The sequence below is a fragment of the Mustelus asterias genome, chromosome 4 (assembly GCF_964213995.1).
Source record: "Mustelus asterias chromosome 4, sMusAst1.hap1.1, whole genome shotgun sequence".
Lineage (NCBI taxonomy): Eukaryota > Metazoa > Chordata > Chondrichthyes > Carcharhiniformes > Triakidae > Mustelus > Mustelus asterias.
This window is the reverse complement of record NC_135804.1, coordinates 145,251,526-145,277,078: the sequence shown is the minus strand read 5'-3', so window position 1 is coordinate 145,277,078 and position 25,553 is coordinate 145,251,526. Positions and strand designations below refer to the sequence as shown.

Here is a 25,553-nt window from a genome sequence, read left to right as displayed (position 1 = left end):
GTAGGCTTATTATGAATGCTCGGCTGATGACAACTGTGCCGATGTCGGAATAAATGGAGGCATGTCTCCTAGCTTGCCAGCCTCGCCATCCACTCACATCTATTGCCACCTTAGGCCTATCTATAAGGGCAGCAGGACAAACTCCATTCTTTCCCTACCTTTCCTGAACGGAAATGTGGTGGGCTGGGCCCTCCTTAACAGAGATGTGTTGATGGAGTCCCGATATCTATCTCCTTGGTGTAAATCTGGCCTACAATACAAAATTCAAGTTTTTACACTGGGGTCTAGCAGCCCACCTTCCAATCATTGTCTCAGTACAAGTTTCTGTTTCACTGTGGATATTCAGACAGAATTGTGGAGCACAATTACTCTGATGATGTCCCCATTCCTCTGGCCCTGACCAATCCTATTACAGTAGTTCTTGGAGGAAACAGGAGTTGTATCCATGATGCCTTTCTTTGTATTTTACCCAAGGCCCTCCCCAGTGAGGAAGATTTTACTAAACTTGTCTTCTGTGCCTTTGAATAGTGAAGTTATAAATGGTTGCTGCTCCAAGCACGGACCATGACTTTTCCAGCTGTAGGCTGTCAACACTTATTAGTAGGAAGACCCAGACTAGAAAATGAAAGTGTTGATGTGAACATGGTTGTATCTTTGGTGTCTGTGATGCAGCAGAATCCATAACAAAATGCAAATATGGTTCCCCAGATCCAGAGGTCCTTGCACGGTGCAGAACTGCTTCAAGCAGCAATTATTGTGATTCAGCAATGAACAGAGAGACGGAACCTGTGTGTGTCTGTCTGTATGTGTGTAGAGTTTTAGAGTCATAGAGAGTCATAGCAGTTTACAGCCTTTGGCCTAACTTGTCCATGCCGCCCCTTCTTTTTTAACCACTAAGCTAATCCCAATTGCCTTCATTTGGCCATATCCCTCTATACCCATCTCACCCACGTAACTGTCTAAATGCTTTTTAAAAGACAAAATTGTACCCGCCTCTACTACTGCCTCTGGCAGCTCATTCCAGACATTCACCACCCTCTGTGTGAAAAAATTGTCCCTCTGAACCCTTTCGTATGTCTCCCCTCTCACCTTAAACCTATGCCCTATAGTTTTAGACTCCCCTATCTTTGGGAAAAAATATTGACTATCTCGCTGATCTGTGCCCCTCATTATTTTATAGACCTCTGTAAGATCACCCCTCAGCCTCCTGCGCTCCAAACAAAAAAGTCCCTGTCTATCCAACCTCTCCTTATAACTCAAACCATCAAGTCCTGGTAGCATCCTAGTAATTTTTCTCTGCACTCTTTCTGGTTTAATAATATCCTTTCTATAATAGGGTGACCAGAACTGTACACAGTATTCCAAGTGTGGCCTTGCCAATGTCTTGTACAACTTCAACAAGATGTCCCAACTCCTGTATTCAATTTTCTGACCAATGAAACCAAGCATGCCGAATGCCTTCTTCACCACTCTGTCCACCTGTGACTCTACTTTCAATGAGTTATAAACCTGTACCCCTCGATCTCTTTGTTCTATAACACTCCCCAATGCCCTACCATTAACTGAGTAAGTCCTGCCCTGGTTCGATCTACCAAAATGCATCACCTCGCATTTACCTAAATTAAACTCCATCTGCCGTTTGTCAGCCCACTGGCCCAATTGATCAAGATCCCATTGCAGTCGGAGATAACCTTCTTCACTGTCCACTATGCCACCAATCCTGGTGTCATCTGCAAAATTACTAACCATGCCTCCTAAATTCTCATCCAAATCATTCATATAACTGACAAATAACAGCGGCCCCAGCAACGATCCCTGAGGCACACCGCTGGTCACAGGCCTCCAGTTTGAAAAACAACTCTCTACAACCACCCTCTGGCTTCTGTCATCAAGCCAATTTTAGTGTAGTGTGGGTGCTCAATATATGTGAGCTGGGGTGTTACTTCATAGAATCATACAACGCAGAAGAAGTTTATTCAGCCTGTTATGTATTGTAAGCTGTGCACTGTGTCACATGATTACATGGTGACATTGTCAGATTTCCCCTCTCTTCCATCCTGGACAGTAAGCAAGCCACACTTATCTAATAAAGTTCCACAAACTGGCTAAGTAACCCATTGTGTGGCAATCTTTCCATTCTTTTATCCGTACTTTTCCATCACAATATTCAACTTTTGTAACAGTGTGATTTCCTTTCCCTCTAGATGTGAATTGCATCGTCTACAATGAGGAATTCATGGAGTGTACATGGAATCACAGTGAAGGGAAACCAAACTACACACTGTATCACTGGTGAGTCTGCTGTCAGGTAGAGTGGAGAGTTTCATGGGTCTGTCCTGATAGAACTTGGTGCAGAATTACACCACAGCAGAGGCTCCCATGACTATCCATTTATCAAGCTGAATAAGAAAGTTTCTCTAAGAGCTTGACTGTAGAGCTAGTTTTGAGTGATTACTGCCTCGATGCTGGGCAGGTTGGCCTGGGAGAGGATGCTGCTGTTGGACCCCATTTCTAGCCATTTGATGTGGAGGATCTTACAAAGATGCTGCTGGTGATACTTGCCAATGCTTTGAGGTGCCTTTTCTGAGGCAGATCAGAGTGCAGGGATTACTGCATATAACCATATTCCCAATCTTGGATTTGAGATCCTGGTCTCCAACACTCTTTTCCTCAGTCAGCGAAAGGCTGAGTTGGCACATTGGAGGTGATGATGAATTTCATCGTCTATGTTTTCCTTCATTGCTCACCTGATGAAGGAGCAGCGCTCTGAAAGCTCGTGCTACCAAATTAACCTGTTGGACTTTAACCTGGTGTTGTGAGACTTCTTACTGTGCCCACCCCAGTCCAACGCCAGCATCTCCACATCATTCCTTCATTAACAGCAGGCACTTGAGATATGGAAAATAGTCCATCAATGGGGGGCAGTGGGAGGGGCTATTTTTCTGTGGGAGCTGGTTCGAAGAGGACCTTAGTTTTCCAAGTGTTTAGTAAAGACTCATTTTCTCATTTGCTTTCGGAGAAGGTATTGACAATGACCTGGAACTCAGTTTCTGAGTGAATACAAATACATGCATCATCTACATTCTGAAGCTGAAGACTGAGGTTATGGATTGAAGGCAGTGTAGATTGAAAAATTTCCCGCCTGTGCTATGGGTTATCTCCTCGCCTATGGCTAATTTGTTGGAGGTGAGGTGAAGAATTGCAATGAGAAAAATGGAGAAGCGTGCGGGTGCAATGACACAGTCTCACTTGAACCTGAGAAGTAATTACCAGGACCCAAACCCTCCCCTCTGCACATCCCATTCTATTTCTCTTCTGCTGAGATCAGGGATTGTCGACTGAGACCTTTTACATCTAGACATCTCAGAATCCCAGTGGGCAGCGTACTCACCAAAGCAATAACTGCCCTACGCAGAGCTCCATCACAGCAGGACAGCAGAAATGTTTTTAGGGTGCTCTCAAAAGCATCCCTAAAGATGACAAACATATCCACCAACTCAGGGGGACCCAAATTTGCGACCAACCAAAATGGAAAAGACTCATTAGGGAAGGCACCTGGCATATTGAGAGACTTCATCAGGGTTGTGTAGAGACAAAGTTGAGGCATCAAAGTCTCCAAATAACTCATCTACCCAATGCTTCAAGCACCACAGAGTCTGCAGATCTTGATGTGAAGATGCCGATGTTGGACTGGGGTGGGCACAGTAAGAAGTCTCACAACACCAGGTTAAAGTCCAACAGGTTTATTTGGTAGCACAAGCTTTCAGAGTGTCACTCCTTCTTCAGGTGAGTGAAGAATTGTGTTCACAAACAGGGCATTTATAGACACAAACTCAATTTACAAGATAATGGTTGGAATGCAAGTCTTTACAGGTAATCAAGTCTTAAAGGTACAGACAATGTGAGTGGAGAGAGGGTTAAGCACAGGTTAAAGAGATGTGTATTGTCTCCAGACAGGACAGTTAGTGAGATTTTGCAAGCCCAGACAAGTTGTGGGGGTTACAGATAGTGTGACATGAACCCAAGATCCCGGTTGAGGCCGTCCTCATGTGTGCGGAACTTGACTATCAGTTTCTGCTCAGCAATTCTGCGTTGTTGTGTGTCGTGAAGGCCGCCTTCGAGAACACTTACCCGAAGATCAGAGGCTGAATGCCCGTGACTGCTGAAGTGTTCCCTGACTGGAAGGGAACACTCTTGCCTGGTGATTGTTGAGCGGTGTTCATTCATCCATTGTCGTAGCGTCTGCATGGTCTCCCCAATGTACCATGCCTCGGGTCATCCTTTCCTGCAGTGTATCAGCTCGACAATGTTGGCCGAGTCGCAAGAGTATGTACCGTGAACTGGTGGATGGTGTTCTCATGTGAGATGATGGCATCCATGTCGATGATCCGGCATGTCTTGCCGAGGTTGCTGTGGCAGGATTGTGTGGTGTTGTGGCCTCAACCGGGATTTTGGGTTCATGTCACACTATCTGTAACCCCCACGACTTGTCTGGGCTTGCAAAATCTCACTAACTGTCCTGGCTGGAGACAACTCACACATCTTTAACCTGTGCTTAACCCTCTCTCCACTCACATTCTCTGTACCTTTAAGACTTGATTACCCGTAAAGACTCGCATTCCAACCATTATCTTGTAACTTGAGTTTGTGTCTATATATACCCTGTTTATGAACACAACTCCTCACTCATCTGAAGAAGGAGCGACATACTGAAAGCTTGTGCTACCAAATAAACCTGTTGGACTTTAACCTGGTGTTGTGAGACTTATTACTCTGCAGATCTTAGCAGCCATTTTAAAGCTTGGTCTTAGCAGCCATTTTAGAGCTTGGTCTTAGCAGCCATTTTAGAGCTCGCCAAAGCAGAGCAGAAGAAAGCTATCCTTGATCCAGAGGGCCTACCTGGAGAGGGGGACATATCAAATTATCATTGCTTCTAATAAGTAAAGGTAAACACAAGCATGAGATTATAATGATAATAAAAGGAGAGAGGAACAGGAATAGGCTGTACGCTCCCCAGAGAGTAAGAAAACACAAGAATTCACACATTTAAACACTGTGATCACAATAAATTACAAAAACTCTGTCCATGACAGAGAAATATCACACAAACATGTCAAGGATTCCTCTGGCAAAAGCATTTAGTTTGTATTTTGATGACATTGGGATTTTAATGCCGACCAGTTTCCAATTGGACGGTGAGAGATGAATGATAATGTGCTTGAAGTGAAGGTTTTGAGAGAGTAGACATAGAAAAGATGTTTCCATTCATGGGGCAGTCAGACCATAAATATGAGATAGCCACTCATAAATCCAATAAGAAATTCAAGAGAAATGTATTTACTCAGAGAACTTGCTACTTCATGGAGTCGTTGAGGCAAATAACCGCTAGGGCGGCATGGTGGCACAGAGGTTAGCACTGCTGTCTCACGGTGCCAGGGACCTGGGTTCAATTCTGGCCTCAAGTGGCTGTGTGGAGTTTGCACATTCTCCAAAGGTGTGTAGATTGGGTTGATTGGCCATGCTAACTTGCCCCTTAGTGTTGGGGCAGATTGGTAGGGTAAATATGTGGGGTTACGGGGATAGGGCCTGGGTGGGATTGTTGTTGATGTAGGCTCAATGGGCCAAATAACCTCCTTCTGCACTGTAGGGATTGTATGATTCTATGAATAATGATTCTCTGGTTTATGAGATTTTGATGTGTGGTTATTGGCTGCTGTATTTCCTACATTACAACAGTGGCTGCACCTCAAAAGTACCTAATTGGTCGTAAAGCAATTTCCCAAGGACATGAACGGCACTATCTAAGGTCTTTTTCTCTTTAAATAATTCTTGAGCATGCAATGATTTTCAAACATATTCAGCTTTCCAGCTGATTTTGAATTTCAGCTGATAAAACCCGTACTACGAATGAAACAATAATCATGTCTCATCCCGCAGGTATTCCAAAACTCCAGCAAAGGAATGTGGAAATTACATCCAGCAGAACGGCTATAACATTGGTTGCAATTTCTCAAAAAGTGAAATTATCCAATTTCGAGAATTTTTCGTCTACAGAAATGGATCCAGTGCCACAGGAAATGTGTTACCACTGACTCGAACATTCCAGCTGCAGAACCAAGGTAAAAAAAAGACAAGGGAATCATTCACAAGACACAGCCAGTGATACCAGCACCTTGGAATGATATTCTCATGTTGGGAGGGATGGGGTTGGAAGCAGGGCCTGGTTTCTAATGAATGTATCGCTTGGTTGGGAGGGTTAGGATAGTGAAGGCCCCTTTGCAAATATTGATGCTTCTGCAAGAAAGACTCAAAGTCTTATCCAAGTTGTAAATGGAGCAGAAAGGGTTTACAAGTAGGATATGCTAATGGACAATGTTGATGGTGATGTACCGCAGACACCAGAAGTACCGCAGAAGTCAGTCATGTGTTAGACGAGAGAGAGGGGGAGGGGGGTTGGCAATCATTCCTAGAACTATTCCTAGGCCTACTCCATAAACTGTGCAGATGAATGAACAAATGTTAAGCAGATCTCAGAATATGTCGACACCCCTCTGTAGAGTAACCAAGTCCCATGCCAAGAGTCCAAGATAGAAGGATGCACCTGAGAATAAAATAATCCTACATAAAGGTGACTAAGGTCGGCACGGTGGTTAGCACAGCAGCCTCACAGCGCCAGGGACCCGGGTTCAATTCCGGCCTTAAGTGACTGTGCGGAATTTGTTCTCCTCGTGTCTGCGTGGGTTTCCTCCGGGTCCTCCGGTTTCCTCCCACACTTCAAAGATGTGCGGGTTAGATTGATTGGCCATGCTAAATTGCCCCTTAGCGTCAGGGGGATTAGCAGGGTAAATACATGGGGTTACAGGGTTAGGGCCCGGATAGGATTGTGTTCAGTACAGTTTCGATGGGCCAAACGGCCTCCTTCTTATATTCTGCAAACCTGTGCAGCCTTCGACACAATTAACCACTTCATTCTCCTCCAACATCTCCTCATCAACATCCAACTAAGCACAACTGCACTCACCTGGTTTCATTCTCACCCATGAAGTCACAGCCATTTCCAGCACCTACTGCAGCCACTGTGCAGGTTCCCTTCAACAGGTGCAGGCTGGCTTTAAGAAGTGCGGGCTGTCCTTGCATGAACCTGGGCCCCTTACTGAGTGTGTATCCACTCAGCAGTGTTCAGCACTGGGCTGTATGTCACAATCATGGAGATGAGCAGTTAGCACAATGATGCAACCTTCATCATTTCCATCGGGTGTGGGGTAATCGAGTATTGCAATCCCCGTGCCTGTAACGGGCTTTATTGCAGTTTATGCCCCTGATGAGTAGAGCCAGGCATCAGAGCATTAAGGGCAAAGGAAAGATGAATGGCTTCTGGCATTGAGAGCTTTAGCCAGCAGACAGTATAAGGCAACAAATTTGCCTTTAAAATTAGAAGGTGCAATAAAACAAGTCAATGAAAGATTGGCAGGTACCGTGGAGCAGTGAGAGCTTTACCTTAAAGACTAAAGGTGCAGTAGAGCAGCGAGTACTTTTCCCCTCACTTGTTTGAATTAATGCTGCACTTAAAATAACACAAAACCTCGGTCGCACTAAAGCTGCTGTGTCATTTTAAAATGCTACATTGCTGGAAAATTGAGCATGTGGTAAAAGAACCTCCAACGTTAAATGAAGGTAATTTCTGTCATGGAAATAGTTTGTTCAAACATACATACAACGTAACGATGACAAAAGAGAAATTAACCTCAATTGGGAAAATCTGTACAATTGTAAAGTGAAGATGTTTATGCATTGGGTAGGGGATGGAAAATTCCTCTCACTAACAAGTCGTGGGTTAGGGTAATCACTATTCAGCTGTTACCTGGTGGAAAACAAAGCACCTCAGCAGCTTGTGAGTATATCAGAGTTTTTATCTAACGCACCCCTTCCTCTGTCTCCAGCCCTTCGGTGTATTATTTGCCCTTCTTGTCCATTTTCCAAAGTGACATTATCCTTTACCCCTGGGCTTTTCACTGCACGCATATCCTTGGATTTCATTTCCAACTCAATTTACCCTCAATTTTGGATACTCCTAACGTTCCTTTCTCGACTTGGTTGCTGCGGAGGGATTTGTTGCAGTTCTTTCCAAACCCCAAGAGAAGGGGGATATGCAAGAAAAAACCAAGAATTGATTTCATTTTTAATAGATTTACCATCAAAATATGATGCTCATGCTCCTCAACACATGACCTGCATCTTTGTGGCACATTGCTTACCGTTTAACTTCATTAGAGTCATTAGCAACGATCAAATGCTTCATTTCTCAATTTTTAAAAACATTTTGTTGGTTGTTTTATGCGTCAACAATGGCAACTTAACATGCTGAAAGAATCCATAGCATACTTTATTGTATGAATGGGAAATGCACATAATTCAATGTTCCAGTATGGTAAAAATTCTTGAAATGATCTTCTTTATTATCGGGACATAAACTCAATTTTTACCTTTCAGTGAAACTCAATCCTCCTGAAGACCTGTCACTGAATATGACGACCAGGAATGAGCTCATTTTGAGCTGGGACGTACCAAAGAACTTACTGAAATGTCGAATATATGAAGTCAGGCACCGGAGTAATAAGGATAAGGAGTGGCAGGTACAGTGTGACAATAAAAACAAGGCTAACAAGTGTTTTCCCTTATAAACAGAGAATAGGGACTAACTTTCAGAAACTGAGTAGAGTAGCACATTATCACATTGTCACTGGGAATTCGGATGAAGATCTATCCTTTGTAGTCTGTCAGCAGACTAAAGACAAATGTTTGGCATATAGATGACTAAAATTCTTAGATTTGGGATGACTACTGCTTGGGGCTTTTAACTGGAGGAAGGTAGGATGACATGTTCAAATGTGGTTTGGTGTCTACTTTAACTGGCTTGCAAAAATAATCAGCAGTTCCTTCTACGTGGCCAACAAATGAAACCACCATTTAATGGAATAGGATGTGTGCCCATTCTGTAATTAGAAGCATGGTGTCTGTAATGACTTCAACGAGGCACATGAGGTGGGCCTCTTGGAGTATGAGCTCCCTGATTGGGGTCATACTTGCTTGCCCAATCAGGGAGCCTCACCTGTACATAAATATGGGAGTGTCAAGTCCACAGGCACTCCTGATTCTGATAATGAAGCACTCTCGGAGTAGAATAGAGTTTGTAAATAAAAGTAATCTGGAGAAGGGACGCTTCTCGGCCTTTTGGCTAAGATCAAGTGTAGTATCTGTTCTCGCTTCTCGGCCTTTTGGCTAAGATCAAGTGTAGTATGGATTGGATGCTGCACTTGGTTGAGGTCATTGGGTTACATTGAAGCTTCATATGTTTCATATGAAGCAATTTTTAAAAGCTGCATCCCGGCCTTTTGGCTAAGATGCAAATGAGCTCAAGTCTTGGAGGAGGTGTTGCTTTGCTCCTCCAATCAACTTGGCTCATGTAGATCAGGCCCAGGACAGGGTGATTTGATCGCTCGCCCTGTCTTGTCAGCCTGGATCTGAAATGTCTCAACTTGTTGAGACTCTGAATTGGATTTGATTTGATTGAATTGGAAAAGTATATTAAAAAAAAAATCTGGAGAAGGGACATTGGCCTCTGAGGAGTTATTTCAGTGGCAACCCACTCATTTTCTGTGCAGAATGACACTGCTCCCCGTGCCATGTGTGAGAAGGTGTTTAGAACTTGGAGACCCCAAGTCTACCTTGTCTGCTTCTAACAATTTTTTAGGGACTATTGCTGGTGGGATGGTAATCAGAGTCTCTGTGTGGGCATGATGACTCCAAACCCCCACAACTCATAATGGAATTTAGTGTCAGGCTCGAGATATGACAGAAAATATATGCTTATATATTCATCTGCTGGACTACTTTATAAAGACAATATTTTTCTGTGCGGTTAAAAATGGAAGATTGCTGAGCTAACAACATGTCTCCACCTGATGCCTTGCAGCAGTTCCAAAGTAACAATAGCCATAGGGAAACGGAGTCAGGTCCAGCTAACTCCAAACAAAGGAAAACCTTCTCAGGTCATAATCTCCAGTGATTGTGTTAATGGCCAAAGCATTAGCAGTCCTAACACCATGGCTTCGACAAAGAGAGTGTCAGTTATTTAACTCAACCCCAGTGTCTCCAAAAACAAAAGGATTCCTGATTCCGATTAAATCTCAATATTCCAATTATCCTGTGTCCAATGCTGAGGAGGCATGTCACATGACCTCCCCCAAGCTGCATTGTGATATCACCCGTTAGAATTGAATTCCAGTAGTGGCTGTATTTCATCCAACATCAACATTACTCCAGGCAACAGCCTGTGCTGTCCACCATCAAGCCGGTGGCACCAGAACAAACTCGGACCTGAATCAAACCTGCCCGCTGCTTGAACCTTGGAACTCATGCCTCCTGACTGATTCATTCTGCACGCCTTCTCCTGTCCTGCAACCCTCAGTCTGAAAATGATGTGGAGATGTTGGCGTTGGACTGGGGTGGGCATGGTAAGAAGTCTCACAACTTCTGATGAGATTCACACACCTGATGAAGGAGCAGCGCTCCGAAAGCTCGTGATTCCAAATAAACCCGTTGGACTTTAACCTGGTGTTGTGAGACTTCTTACCATTAGTCTGAAAAGACAGAGAATTCTGCAATCAGCCATCTTCCCCTCAGAAGGAACATTCCAGGTGACTTTTGATTCCGAACTCTGGACACGTGTAAAACCCATAATTGTGTTTTCTTGTGATCATGTCCTGAACCGTCTTCACTCTGTGAGTGTAAAAAGGGGTGGACATTGTGAAATCCCTACCTCGTATGTGTGTGGGTGTGTGTATATGTGTGGGGATGTGTTTGTGGGTGTCTGTATCTTACCTGTGCATTAATAGAGGGTTGGAACATTTCCAGACTTAAGGATTGGGGAAAATATGCAACCATTTATAAAGGGATCAGAATTTAAAAGCAGCTTTCTGTTTATGGGCGGTGAGAAAGTGGGAAATCAGGGCAGCTTAAATTGACCCCCCTTCCTGTCTGTGCCATTAGGAATCAAATCTAAACCCCCTCCTTTCCCCCAGCCTCCTTGCCCCACACCCCCAACTCTAATTACCACCGCCACTCCTTCATGGAAGATGCGATGCAGATTCAAAGCATCTGCTGGACAGGCTAACTCAGGGCACTTTGAATAATGAAGCTGATTTTCTAACGACACCTGCAGGGATAGACAGGAACTGTTCTCTGTTAGCCTGAATGGGGCACGGAAGCAGGTCCAGAATCCAACCCAGCAGAACAGGGATAAAACTCCATGCTGTTTGTACCAAGCTGACCCACACAAGCCATCCATCCAACTGAGGCAATTGGCTTCCAAAGGGGTCCAAGTTGCTGTGGCAACATACACTTTGACATGCATATTGTAGCCTGGAGCAATGGATAGTAATGATAGAGGCTCCAATTCCTTTCCATTAAATGGCTGACCAGGAATTTCCCCTACTCTTGCCACCAGCATATGTTAGAAGGATTTCCAAGTTCATCTTTAACATTAGCACTGCTGCCTCACAGTGCCAGGGACCGGGGTTCAGTTCCCAACTTGGGCCACTGTCTGTGCAGAGTCTGCAGGTACTCCCCGTGTCTACGTGGGTTTCCTCTGGGTGCTCCGGTTTCCTCCCACAGTCCGAAAGATGTCCTGGTTAGGTGCATTGGCCATGCTAAATTTTCCCTTTGTATCCGAACAGGCACCGGAGTGTGGCGACTCAGAGATTTTCACAGTAACTTCATTGCAGTGTTAATAAGCCTACTTGTGACACTAATAAATAAGTTTTCAAACTTTGAAACAGGTCCCTCTATACATGAACATTTTCCATTTTCCTCCCAAAGTGGATAACTTCACAATTCCCCACATTATATTCTGCCCAATTCTTGTCCACTTGCAGCCTCTCACGACCTCATTTCCCACCTAACTTTGTAACATCTGAAAAATGTGCGCCAAATTCTAGCTGCCATTCACATTAGCAAGATCTTATGCTCTCTCCCTCCATGGGTTTCCTGGGGGTGCGTTCTATGGGAAACCTCACTGACAACAGCAAGAACATAAGATCCCAGTTTGTTCGTTGCTAAAGAAGTGTTAAAAATGTGCATCAGAATGAATTCCTCACTCATCACAATTAAAACAAATCCTTCTCCAATATTGGAGCCACCTTGCTGACCTCTTCACACAGCTCTGCACTTTGACATATTAAATTTGTCATCACATTTAAGTTCTGATTGCTACTTGGTTGTACATAGAATCATAGAATCCCTGCAGAGGGAGGCCAACTGAGTCTGCATCGACCACAATCCCACCCGTAACTCCACATATTTACCCTGCTAAGGGCGGCACGGTAGCACAGTGGTTAGCACTGCTGCTTCACAGCTCCAGGGTCCTGGGTTCGATTCCCGGCTCGGGTCACTGTCTGTGTGGAGTTTGCACATCCTCCTCATGTCTGCGTGGGTTTCCTCCGGGTGCTCCGGTTTCCTCCCACAGTCCAAAGATGTGCGGGTTAGGTTGATTGGCCAGGTTAAAAATTGCCCCTTAGAGTCCTGGGATGTGTAGGTTAGAGGGATTAGCGGGTAAATCTGTGGGGGTAGGGCCTGGGTGTGATTGTGGTCGGTGCAGACTCAATGGGCCGAATGGCCTCCTTCTGCACTGTAGGGTTTCTATGTTTCTATGTTTCTTAATCCCCTGACACTAGGGTCAATTTAGCTTGGCCAGTCCACCTAACCCACACATCTTTGGACCGTGGGAGGAAACTGGAGCACCTGCAGGAAACCCATGCAGAGACGGGGAGAATGTGCAAATTCCACACAGACAGTGACCCAAGGCCAGAATTGAACCCAGGTCCCTGGCGCTGTGAGGCATCAGTGCTAACCACTGTGCTACTGTGCTGCCCCAGTAGAGAGGAAAACAAGTAGAGAGGAAAAGTCAATTTTAAGACCAGTATTATTTGTTGAGTATGGACTCGAGGAAGCATTACATATTACAAGAGGGAAGCATGATTAATCAGTTTTGTGGCACAACTGAACTGTGGAGGGGATGGGGGACATGGCAGCTCGTTAAATATTGTTCACCTCAGTAATGAGATTTAAATATTATCATAAATTAATATCACCTGCCACTTTTTTCTGCTTTGTTCATATAGGTATATTCAATCAATGCGCAAGCAAGATATACTTTGTCAAGTATGGATCCAGAGAAATCTTATACATTTCAAGTGCGAAGTAAGATTAACCAGTATTGTGGCACAACTGACCTGTGGGGTGAATGGAGCTTACCTGTTGAGTCGGCAAGACATGGCACAGGTAAATAAAATATTTTTGTGACATACTCATTGAATCTTCCAACACAGAAGTGGAGATGTGGCGTTGGACTGGGGTGGGCACAGTAAGAAGTCTCACAACACCATATTAAAGTCCAACAGGTTTATTTGGAATCATGAGCTTTCGGAACGCTGCTCCTTCATCAGGTGAGTGGAGGTAGGTTCACCAACCCGGCATATACATGCGAAGACACAATTGCAAGATGATTACACATTCTTCACATTCTAATCTGTAATTACCTTGCAATTGTGCCTTTGTCTATATATGCCGTGTTTGTGAACCTACCTCGAGTCACCTGATGAAAGAGCAGTGCTCCGAAAGCTCGTGATTCCAAATAAACCTGTTGGACTTTAACCTGATGTTGTGAGACTTCTCACTATTCCAACACAGAGGAAGAGCATTCAGCCTGTAGTGGTACTTTCGAAGAGCTAATCAATTCGGGTGGCACGGTAGTACAGTGGAGGCACAGTAGCACAATGGCTAGCACTGCTGCTTCACAGCTCCAGGGACCTGGGTTCGACTCCTGGCTTGGGTCACTGTCTGTGTGGAGTTTGCACATTCTCCTTGTGTCTGCATGGGTTTCCTCCGGGTGCTCCGGTTTCCTCCCACAGTCCAAAGATGTGCGGGTTAGGTTGATTGGCCGTGCTAAAAATTGCCCCTTATTGTCCTGAGATGCATAGGTTAGAGGGATTAGCGGGTAAATGTGTAGGGATATGGGGGTAGGTGGGATTGTGGTCGGTGCAGACTCGATGGGCCAAATGGCCTCTTTCTGCACTGTAGGGTTTCTGTGATTTCTGTGAAAGCTGCTCCTTTCCCAGAGCCCTTCAGTTTTCTCCTTCAAGGATTTCTTCAGTTTTCTTTTCAAAGATTTCACTGAGCTTGCTTTCTCCACTCTTTTAGGCAGGTCTTAAAAACTAACAGCATCTTCTCACCCCTGCCTCTTTGACCAATTATTTTGATTTAAGTTTATTTATTAGTGTCACAATTAGGCTTACATTAACACTGCAATGAAGTTACTGTGAAAATCCCCTGGTCGCCACACTCCGGCACTTGTTCGGGTTCACTGACTGTGGAAGGAAGCCGGGGCACCTGGAGGAAACCCACGCAGACACTGGGAGAACGTGCAGACTCCACACAGACAGTGATCCAAGACCGGAATCGAACCCGGGTCCCTAGTGGTGTGAGGCAGCAGTGCTAACCACTGTGCCACTGTGCCCCCCATTGCTTCTTTAACCATTGGTTAATGCCCTCTCTGCCAGGGGAACCTGTTCCTCCCTTTTCACTCCATCACAAGCCTTCCTGATTTGGTACACCTCTACTAAATATCTCCTTAACCTTTTCTGTTCCAAGGAGGAAAAGCCCAACCTCTCCAGCTGTGTGTCTGTAATTTCTGATCCATGGTAGCGTTATGTTTAACCTTCTCGGCAGTCGCCCTCCCCATTGCAACCAAGACGTTGGCATCTTTCTTAATGATGTCCAGATTTGATCACAGCAATCCAGCTGAGACCTGCTCAGTGACTTCTAAAAGTTGAGCAAGTTTCCTTGTAAACATTCTTACCCCAGGACAAGAGGTGGGTGGGCATTAAAATAGAGAGGCTAGGCAGCATGGCAGTTCCTGAGCTCCATATCATGGCGGCAGGATGGGGAGGTGTAGTGGGAGGCGTAATCACCAATCAAGCTCATTATAGGCCTCTTAATGTCCATTATCGGGGGCCAGCTTGCATTTTCCAGTTACCTCCAGCCTCCTGAAGACATCGGGGGAATAGTTTATCTCTCTGGAAGCAGCCTTCCGGTGGGAGATTGGGTGGCCAGTGCTCTATGTTGGTTAGAGCTTTCTTTGCCTGCCTGCGTGAAGTAGCAAAGGTCTACCTGCAGAGGGACTCTCCCAGGCCCACTCTCCCCCACCTCCCCCATACCCAACATGCAAAGGCCATTTATTAATTGAATTTCTTAAACAGCATTTTGGAACGCGCTCTCCTTCATATACCTCCCATGGCAACCTGATTTCAGACTGGAAAGTTACTGATTGGTTGTCCAGTTTCGAAAGCCCACCCACTTTCCTTAATTGGCATTTCTGGGACAAATTACATTGAGTGACTGTTGCCCACGCATTGCAAGCTTCTGGGGCAGAATCTTGTTGAGACTTTGTGGGGGGGGTGAGGGGGGTTCTCGCCTGCTAGTTGGTGGCACAATGGTTAGCACTGCTGCCTCACAGCTCCAGCGACCTGGGTTTGATTCCCAGCTTGGGTCACTGTCTGTGTGGAGTTTGCATGTTCTCCTGCTTGGGTTTCCTCCAGGTGCTCTGGTTTCCTCCCACAGTCCAAAGATTTGCAGGTTAGGTGCATTGGCCATGCTCAATTGTACCTTAGTGTCCTGGGATGCGTAGGTTAGAGGGATTAGTGGGGTAAATATGTGAGGTTACAGGGATAAGGCCTAGAATGGGATTGTTGTCAGTGCAGACTCGATGGGCCGAATGGCCTCCTTCTGCACTGTAAGGTTTCTATTGGCGCTGCCTCTTTTCTGGAATGCCTGGCCAGCCACAGGACAATTGGGCAGTAGCGAGGCCGATGGCGGACCTTCCCCTGGATTCAAGACCCCGGTCTCCCTTAAATTCTCTTTTCTGTTTTCTCAGTTCCTCTTGGAACCTTCTGTGTTGATCCTGATTTTCGATTATATTATCCATATAACCTGATATCTGTCACCCTTTATCTGATTTATTTGACTGTCTATCTCTTTTGCCATCCAGGGAGCTCTGGATTTGTTAGTCCTATCTTTTCCCCTGACGGAAAACACCTTGACTGTGCCTGAATTATCTCTTCTTTAAAGGCAGCCCATTTGCTCAGTCACAGTTTTGCCTGCCAATCTTTAATTCCCATTTGTCTGGGCTGATCCATCTCACCCCAGTGAAACTGGCCCTCCCCCGATTAATAATTCTTACTCTGGGTTGCTCCTTGTTCTTTTCCATAGCTGATCTAAACCTGGTGGTATCTACAATAAGAAGGAGAAAATGCTGGAAAAACTCAGCAAATATGGCAGCATCGGTGGAGAGAGAAATAGAACTAACATTTCAAATCCATATGACTTCTACTGAACTAAAGAAAGGGAGGAATGTGATGGATTTTATACTGTTTAAGAAGGGGTGGAGCAGGTGGAGCAAAATAGCCGGGGTGGTACACTTGTACACAGTCCACTGAGAGATCAAGGCACATGCACAATTGCACCACTCACAGACAGCAGCCGGCTTCCCGGCGAGAATAGATTCCGTCCACTCCCTCTGCTGGCTTGAATCACACTTTGGGGGGGAATCTTCAAGTGCTGCATGCCAGGGGAATTGTAAGGGAAGGCGGCAGAACATACAAAGGTCCGTTGACCTCAGGTGGGGTTTTCATATTTGGAGTGAACGCAGCCGAAAGATCCCACCCTTTGTCTCATGTTTGCACTAAGTGCCATACAATTTGCGTGTGGGAACTCGCCCAGAAAATGGGTGTGACTCTTTCCCAGTTTCATGCTCGTTTGGCAGTTAGAATATATTTGGTAAGATCATGCCCGGTGACATTTGTGACCTACCGGTTGTAATATTTTCTGAAAATCTTTTCTCCTCAATACTTTGTAGCCCATTTGAGAGTCCGGTATGTCCCAGTTTTGGATTGAGGTGGGGTGCAGACTGAATCACACTGGATTACTGTCCAATATTAGGGGTGGAATTTTACTGTCTTGTCCCACCATCGATGGGCAGAGCGAGCCAGTAAAATCGGGCACGAGCCGAGAATTCAGGATCATGCCCTGATCAAGAGCCGGATTTCCAGCAAGGCCAGTCTCTCGCCAGAAATATATTTAAATGTTCATTAGCATGTGTTTAGGGAACAGCCCTGTTGGCCTTGCCGGTGGAACCGGCCATTGAGGCTCCCCCAGGGAAGCCAAGGGCAAGAGGGGTTGCCCCTTGGGCAGTGCCAGCCTGGCAGTGCCAGCCTGGCACCTGGACAATGCCCAGCAGGCACATTGGCACTGCCGACCAGGCAGTGTCAGGGCCTGGAGCCTATGGGGGGTCCAGCATGAAGGGGAGGCCTGATCAGGGGGTGGGGGGGGGGCCCGCTGCACACTCTGCAACAGGATTTGGTGGGATGGAGGCCTGCTCCCGCTCTGCAATGGGATTGGATCGGAGGGGGGGGTGCGGGAGGGGGGACTGCTGCCGCTCTGAAATTGTGATTGGATCAGTCTGGGCAGTGGGGGGGGGGGGGGGGGGGGGGGGGTGTGACAGAGGCTAGATGCCCATGCGTTGTGGGGCTCGTGATCAGCCGTGGGTCCCCATGATTGTGGGTGCGGGGAGAGTTGGTTGAAACTGCTTTCAGCAGCAGGGGCCTGACAGCTCTCTCTCTCTGTCTGTCAGACCCCTGCAGTTGTTATTGAGCATGTGTAGAATCAGAGCCTGCACATGCACAGTAGCTCCCTCTACAGGCTGGCTGGCGAATTAAGCCCAGCCCACTGCCTGCAGTAGCTAGAAACCTTCTAGGCCATTTTTGCAGTGACTAAGTGCGTAAGAGTGGGCGTGGAAACGCATCCAAAAAATGGACCAGGAACTCTCCCATTTTCACACTAGCTGGACACTTAGAATGATTTTGTAAAATTCCGCCCTAGATCTGCACTCTTTACCAATGGGAATGAAACGTGGGAAGCTGGTCGACAGCAGACAGGTGCTTCATAACATTATTTAAGAAAGGAGGAGGATACTCTGGCATGGCTAGAGGGAGATTCAGAGCAGGTCTTGACACAGGTTTTTATAGATGTGGAATAAAAATGTGAGGAGGCCTTGGTCAATTTTTCTTGTTTTTCTGTCTTAGGTATTTTGATTTTGTGACATATGTTAATTCACTTATTTCTCCTCCTTCATCTCTTTCCCACTAGTACGTTTGCCAATCCAATTCCAACTCTCTTCCCACTTTGTCTCATCTAAAAGTTGCTCCATCCATTCGGTTCATCAGTTTGAGCTTTTCCCAAGGCGAGTCCATCAATCTCTTCTAACAACATTTGGAAATGATCTCTTCCTACTTGTGCTTTGCATATTTTCAAATAACTGCCACATTCTTTTTGTAATAGTTGCACTGAACTCTATTTCTCCTTTCAACAGTTCTTCCTTCTTATTTTTAATTGGACAGTTCTTCTGAATTGCTAATTTGTTCAACAGTAAAAGGCAGACTTTTGTCTGTTTTCATAGCTAGTTATGCCCGGAACTGTTGCCAGAAGCTTAAAGCTTGAGGAGCGTCACTCAGCATCAAGCATGAGTGACAGGGAGTCTCTCCCACCCTTACCACCAACCTCTGGCATGTCGGAAGGATTTGCAGGTTGTTACTCAACCTGTTTGACCACGTTATTGACGCACCTTCCTTGGCTATCAAGTCGTGTGGTAGGACTTGAACCCGGAGCTTCTGGCTCAGCGTTAGGGACACTACCCACTGTGTTCACTTCAAACACGGAAAGTCCCGCCCAAGGTCGACAGACCTTTGCATGGTTTGCACCCCCTCCCCCCCCTCCTCCCCCCCACTATGATTCCTGTGGCAGGCGGGAGAGGAAAACTCCCCTCTCTGAGTTAGACTAATCATGGTCACATCAAGATTAGATGTCAAAGCCTAACTTCTAAAGATTCTTCCAAAGCAGGCCAATCAGGGCATGTCATATTTTATGTGGCGATACAGGGGTGATCACAAACCAGTGTGGCCCGATTGGTCACACTTGCCAAATTCCACCATTTCTGTAGGCCCTAGCATACCAGTGCCTTACCTGAGTTAGGAAAGATGCAGAATAGCGCCATCTGCTGCAGAGGCATTTGTGATGACTTTACAGAACAGGATTAGCACATAAAATAGCAAGAATGGCCTTTACATTTGGCTGTAGCCATTTGCAGATATTCCGTGTTCTATTTCGTCAGTTTTACAGCACAGGGAAGCCCTTCGGCCCATTGTGGTTGTTTGCCTTCACCTGTGTATTTGTTCAGCCTGGTTACATATCTGACTACTTTGTAGGTTCATCTTGCTGAGCACAAAAAAAACAAATTGTTAACAAGGCCTGCCCCCTCCTCTGTGTCAAAACAAATACAAGGAAGAACTTGATTCTGGACGCTACAAAGCTGCCAAAATGTTTTCAGTACTTAAATAAAAGAAGTTGCTTTTTCTATGACTTGAACTGGCAAACCTTCTGCCATTATGGCAAGGGAAAAAAGGTCAAGAAGGGTCACAGGGTGGCACAGTGGTTAGCACTGCTGCGTCACAGCGCCAGGGACCTGGGTTCGATTCCCGGCTTGGGTCACAGTCTGTGTGGAGTTTGCACATTCTCCTCGTGTCTGCGTGGGTTTCCTCCGGGTGCTCCGGTTTCCTCCCACAGTCCAAAGATGTGCGGGTTAGGTTGATTGGCCATGCTAAAATTGCCCTCTTAGTGTCCTGGGATGCGTAGATTAGAGGGATTAGCGGGTAAATGTGTAGGGATATGGGGGTAGGGCCTGGGTGGGATTGTGGTCGGTACAGACTCGATGGGCCGAATGGCCTCTTTCTGTACTGTAGGGTTTCTATGACTTCTATGATTTCTAATTCCAGCCTCGGGTCACTGTCTGAGCGGAGTTTGCACGTTCTCCCCTTGTCCGCATGGGTTTCCTCCGGATGCTCCGGTTTCCTCCCACAGTCCAAAGATGTGCGGGTTAGGTTGATTGGCCATGCTAAATTGGCCCTAGTGTCAGGGGGATTAGCAGGGTAAATGAGGGTTATGGGAATAGAGCCTGGGTGGGATTGTGGTCGGTACAGACTCGATGGGCCGAATGGCCTCCTTCTGTACTATGAATTCCTGGTCTGTGTTGAGTTAGCTGATCTCAGCCAGAGTTATCCTTCTGGGTTAGGAACAAGACAGGTTTCCCCATCCTGATGTTGGAAAATGGATGAATGTAGACAGTGGTTTGACTGTTAAACCACCTGTAAGTGAATTGTCCATTGCTCGATGCACGAATAACCGTCTCTGGGGGATTGTACCCCAATGCAAGTCATGTTTTAAAGTTTATTATTGTCACAAATGGGCTTACATTAACACTACAATGAAGTTTCTGTGAAAATCCCCGAATCGCCATACTCCAGCACCTGTTCGGGTACATTGAGGGAGAATTTAGCATGGCCAATCCACCTGACCAGCACGTCTTTCGGACTTTGGGAGGAAACCAGAGCACCCAGAGGAAACCCACGCAGACACGGGGAGAACGTGCAAACTCCACACAGACAGTGACCCAAGCTTGGAATCGAACTCGAATCCCTGACGCCGTGCGGCAGCAGTGCTAACCACCGTGCTGTCCTTCGTGCTTCTTGGGGGATTAAAGCATAAAAATAAGTGGGTAAAAAGGGGAAAAAAGTAGATAATTCTTTTGTTTTTCAGAGAAATCACAAAGAATATTTTATATATTGACGTCATTGTCCACTGTGCCACTTGTGGGTTTTGTGATAATTGTGACATGCCAGCAAAAGCGTAAAAGGTGAGAAAAATGCTGATTTCACAACGATTTGAGAGGTGCGATTCCAAAACAACTTCAACCTTTCTTCCATCCAAAATATTGACCTGTCTTTTCCCTTTACTTATGCTGCTCAATCTCTTATGTACTTCCTGCTTTTTAAAATGTTTATTCCTAACAGTACTGCCCTCGGCATATTTAATCATCTATACATACATTATTACTGGTGCTGAAGTTTTCATTGTCCCCTCTCTGAACCATAGAGTCATAGAGGTTTACAGCATGGCAACAGGCCCTTCGGCCCAACTTGTCCATGCCGCCCTTTTTTTTCAAACCTCTAAGCTAATCCCAATTGCCTGCATTTGGCCCATATCCTCTATACCCATCTTATCCATGTAACTATCTAAATGCTTTTTAAAAGACAAAATTGTACCCGCCTCTACTACTACCCCTGGCAGCTCGTTCCAGACACTCACCACCCTCTGTGTGAAAAAATTGCCCCTCTGGACACTTTTGTACCTCTCCCCTCTCACCTTAAACCTATGCCCTCTAGTGGGAGGAAACCGCAGCATCTGGAGGAAACCCACGCAGACATGGGGAGAATGTGCAAACTCCACACAGACAGTGCCCCAAGCTGGGAATCGAATCCGAGTCCCTGGTGCTGGGAGGCAGCAGTGCTAACCACTGTGCCACTCAAAGTTCACTGGGCAGACCATTGAACTTCTCTTGTTTAAAAAGCAAGATGCTATAGCAAGGAGAAATGACTAACTACTGTGGTCAATAAATATGCTAATTACTGCCCAGCCTTTGATACAAGTACCTGCAGAAATCTTTGACAAGTTCAAATGTGAAATGAAAGGAGTGCATTTTGTTTTGCTCTGCAATGATTAACCAGATCTGTTTGGACAAAATTTTCTTACAGAACACATTGTCCCTCTGATGATCAACACAGCTCCTCAAAGGTAAAATATTCATCATATATCCTTTTCAGCACACATAATGCAGTCTCTGGCCGGGACTTTCTGGCCATTCACTGCGGTGGGAACTTCCGGTCCCATCGACAGCGCATCCCTGCCACGGGTTTCACAGCAGCGACGGAGGCATTCGACAGGAAGCCCCATCGACAACAGCGGAACCAGAAGATCTCACCGTCGGCCAAAAGCAGGCCGCCTCCTTCATGTAAATCCCACCTATTGGGCGGGATTTCCTAGCCAGGCTCACCCCAAGACCGGAAGATCCCGCCCGAGATCAACAACCTTTGCATGGTCCTGCCCTGCCCGCTACGATTCCCGCGGCGGATGGAAAGGGACAATTCCACCCGTTAAGCATGGTGAACTATTCATAGAATCATGAAACAAAGAAGGGGGCCATTTGCTGGCTGTGCCAGCTCCTTGCAATTAGTCCCAAATCCCAGCTCTGTCCCTGCAATCTTTTCCCCTTCAAGTTTTTATCCAATTCCCTTTTAAAGATTGCCACTGAATCTGCTGACAACACCCTTTCTGGCAAGTTGAGGTCATAAGGATTCTCAGTGTAAAAAAAACAGTCTCTCCCTCTCCCCTCAAAGTCTTTTTTGCCTATTATTACCTCTAACACTGAAAAGATGGCTGAGATAACGTTTTCACCCACTTGTTAGTCTGTTAACAATATATCTCAAAATCTAATGGATGGATTAGAGCAAAACCTGGCACATGGAAATGGCCCAAGGAAGAACTGGTTAATTCTTGGCAAAAATGTGGATCCGGATCCTGGATGTTTCTGGAAGGATCCATTAACATTGGAACATAGGGCGAATTAGTTAGTTTTAGAATGTTGTGGGTTATTTTATTTAGAATAGAAACTCTCGAAGCAGGAGTAGGCCATTCAGTCCTTCGAGGCTGCTCTGCCTTTCAGCCTGATCATGGCTGATCATCGAATTCAATATCGTGATCCCCCCTTCCTCCCATATCCCTTGATCCCTTTAGCCCCCAGAGCTATATCTAATTTCTTCTTGAAATCAGTCAACATTTTGGCTTCAACTACATTCGATGGTAGTGAATTCCACACATTCACCACCCTCTGGCTGAAGAAATTTCTCCTCGCCTCAGTTCTAAAAGGTTTACCCCTTTTCTCAAACTATGACCCCTAGTTCTGGACTCCCCCACCATTGGGAACATTCTTTCTGAATTTATCCTGTCTAACCCTGTTAGAATTTTATAAGTTTCTATAAGATCCCCTTTCACTCTTCTAAACGCCAATGAATGTAATCCTAACCGACTTAGTCTCTCCTCACATGACAGGCCTGCTATCCCAGGAATCAGCCTGGTAAACCTTTGCTGTACTCCCTCTATAGCAAGGACATCCTCCCATGTTGTTGATTGTTTCGTAGCGTTGTGCATTGTTTCCGCTGCTTTGATGGAATTTGTCACGGCTGTCAAAATGTGAGCAGAGTTTTCAGAGCAGGTTGTTGGATGTGGATTTGCCTGAGGCCTCCTCAATGAGATGGAAGCTCCTCATAAAAAGCTTTCTTTTCAGAGCACTAACAATGCAGGGAGAAACCTCAATGGAGAGCTGAGTAATTGTAATAATGTTGAGTTAAGGCAACATGGTGGAGTTATGTGCACTATCTGAGTGCCCTCTTCACTGGTCTTACAACTGTCCCCTTTGGTTATCGGCCCTTGTGTGAATGGAAACAGTTTCTCCCTATTCATTCTGTCAAAAAAACACTCATAATGGACTGTGTCATATATTTTCTTTTCATTTGATTCTTTATGAAATTATATTCATCTTACTAAGAGAAGGTTAGAGGTCAATAGAATTGGATGTTCCATTTACATCGACTTCTTTGCTAAAATTGGGAAAAAGTAGAAAATTGTGCTCCATGTGACATCTTAGTTTCCAAAAATATTGAGGAGAAAATGTCATTGCGCCTCCTGCTTTTAATCAATCACTTATTGTGAGTAACGAGGCTAAAACGCATCTATTCTCAAAATGTCATGTTGACCTAGTTCACATGCTCTGGAAGGTAGGTCACAAGGGTGTTTCTCACCCAGGAACATTTCTATTTCCACACATATACTGTTGATTTTTAAAAAAACGATATCCTTCTATCGGTGACAGTGACAAGTCCGGCATTTATTGTCCATCCCGAATAACCCTTGGGAAGAGGGTGATGGTGAGCAGCCTTCTTAGAATCATAGGATCCCTACGGTGCAGAAGGAGGCCATTCGGCCCATCGAGTCTGCACCGACTCTCCAATAGGGCAATCTTACCCGGGTCCTATCCCCGCAACCCCATGTATTCACCCCACTAATTCCCCCGGACCTACTCACCTTGGGGCACTGAGGAACTATTTAGCATGACCAATCCACCTAAACTGCGCATCTTTAGACTGTGGGGGGGAAACCGGAGCACCCGGAGGAAACCCACGCAGACATGGGAAGGATGTGTAAACTTCACACAGGCAGTGGCCCAAGGCAGGAATCGAACCCGGACCCCTGGCGCTGTGAGGCAGCAGTGCTAACCACTGTGCCTTCTACATGGGAAGCACTCCAGTCCTTGTGATGCTTTGTATACTTTGTCAGAGCTGTTAGTAGGAATAATTGACTGAATTTGGTCATTTCAAATGACAAATCAGAGCCCACCACATTGCATTGGATTTGAAGTCCAATATAGGCTTGAGCAGGTGAGGAGAGCAGGTTCCTAAAGAGTATTAGAGAACCATCTGGTATCTTCATGCCTATTAATGATACTACTTTTTAAATTCCCAATTTATTTAATTAATTGAATTTAAATTCTCCACCTTCTGTGGTGGGATTTGAACCCACAGCTCTGGGCAATTAGTCCAAGTTGCTGGATTACCAGTCCCTGTGACATAACCACATAACCCAAGCACCAGTTTAGCAAGTACGAGAGGAATCATTTCTTTCTCTGCCTCTCCCAGGCGCTGTATATTTTTCTGTTACGTTTCTAGTTACTCCTGCTGGAATTAGAAATTTGCACGTGGATTTGGGAGTAACATTCTGCTGATGCAGTTCTGGACAATGTTCAAGAGTTCCCGAGGTAGATTATACACACCCGAACCCTCAGAAGAATGAAAATGTTAGGGGACGATAAAGTGTTTAAAAAAGGTAAATCGCCTCTCAATAAACTACAAGAAGAGGGTTGACAAATTAGCGAGTATCCAGCTCGTAAGCTCAGAATCACCACTGAGATGTAATTTGTTATTTGTGAATAAGTGGGTTGACTATAAAAATATATATTTTTTGCACACCATTTTTCACAGGGATTCTATATAATGAAAACGTCTCACAACTGAGGATTTCCCATCCAGAAAATTGCTTCACCGTGTTTCCAAAGGAAAATGGATGATTTCGTTCAGGAGCTTTGTCACTCAACTTTCTTCTTTCAGAGTGGCAATTGTTTGCGACCGTATGAATAAAAGGGGTGACAGGAAAGTTGCATCATTCTAAAAGCATTCTTTCAACGATCACAATTATGCATTCTTGAAGCTTATTGTGTATGTTTAACACTGCTTGCAAGGGGCCCCATCATTCTGATTTAGCAAGTGTAGAAACATAAGCTCTAACATGAATCATTTAGCAGATGATTCTCTACCTAAAATTCCAGTGATTTTACCCAAATCAACCAGCTAACTTAAAATAAAGGAACCCTGTCCTCTACACACTGGCTTACGCAATAGCTTTGTGGCCATTACTGAGACTATTTATTTTATTTCGGATCT

The 25,553-nt window shown here is 45.4% G+C and overlaps 1 protein-coding gene and 1 pseudogene across 2 annotated transcripts in view; both read left to right on the top strand.

The window, feature by feature from the left end:
• Positions 1-25,279, top strand: part of LOC144492408 (interleukin-13 receptor subunit alpha-2-like) — a 29,600-nt gene extending 4,321 nt beyond the window's left edge. Inside the window, exons 2-8 of one of the 2 annotated variants that reach the window (XM_078210416.1) lie at positions 2,205-2,292; positions 5,938-6,119; positions 8,491-8,633; positions 13,179-13,338; positions 20,761-20,857; positions 21,756-21,795; positions 25,095-25,268. In XM_078210416.1, the coding sequence (XP_078066542.1) occupies positions 2,205-2,292; positions 5,938-6,119; positions 8,491-8,633; positions 13,179-13,338; positions 20,761-20,857; positions 21,756-21,795; positions 25,095-25,127 (743 nt within the window). In that variant the 3' untranslated portion in view covers positions 25,128-25,268. Of the gene's footprint in view, positions 1-2,204; positions 2,293-5,937; positions 6,120-8,490; positions 8,634-13,178; positions 13,339-20,760; positions 20,858-21,755; positions 21,796-25,094 lie in introns of both variants that reach the window. The other variant, XM_078210417.1, reaches the window with a different exon arrangement.
• LOC144493263 (U2 spliceosomal RNA) lies at positions 9,216-9,462 on the top strand (annotated as a pseudogene).
• Positions 25,280-25,553: the final 274 nt, after the last annotated feature.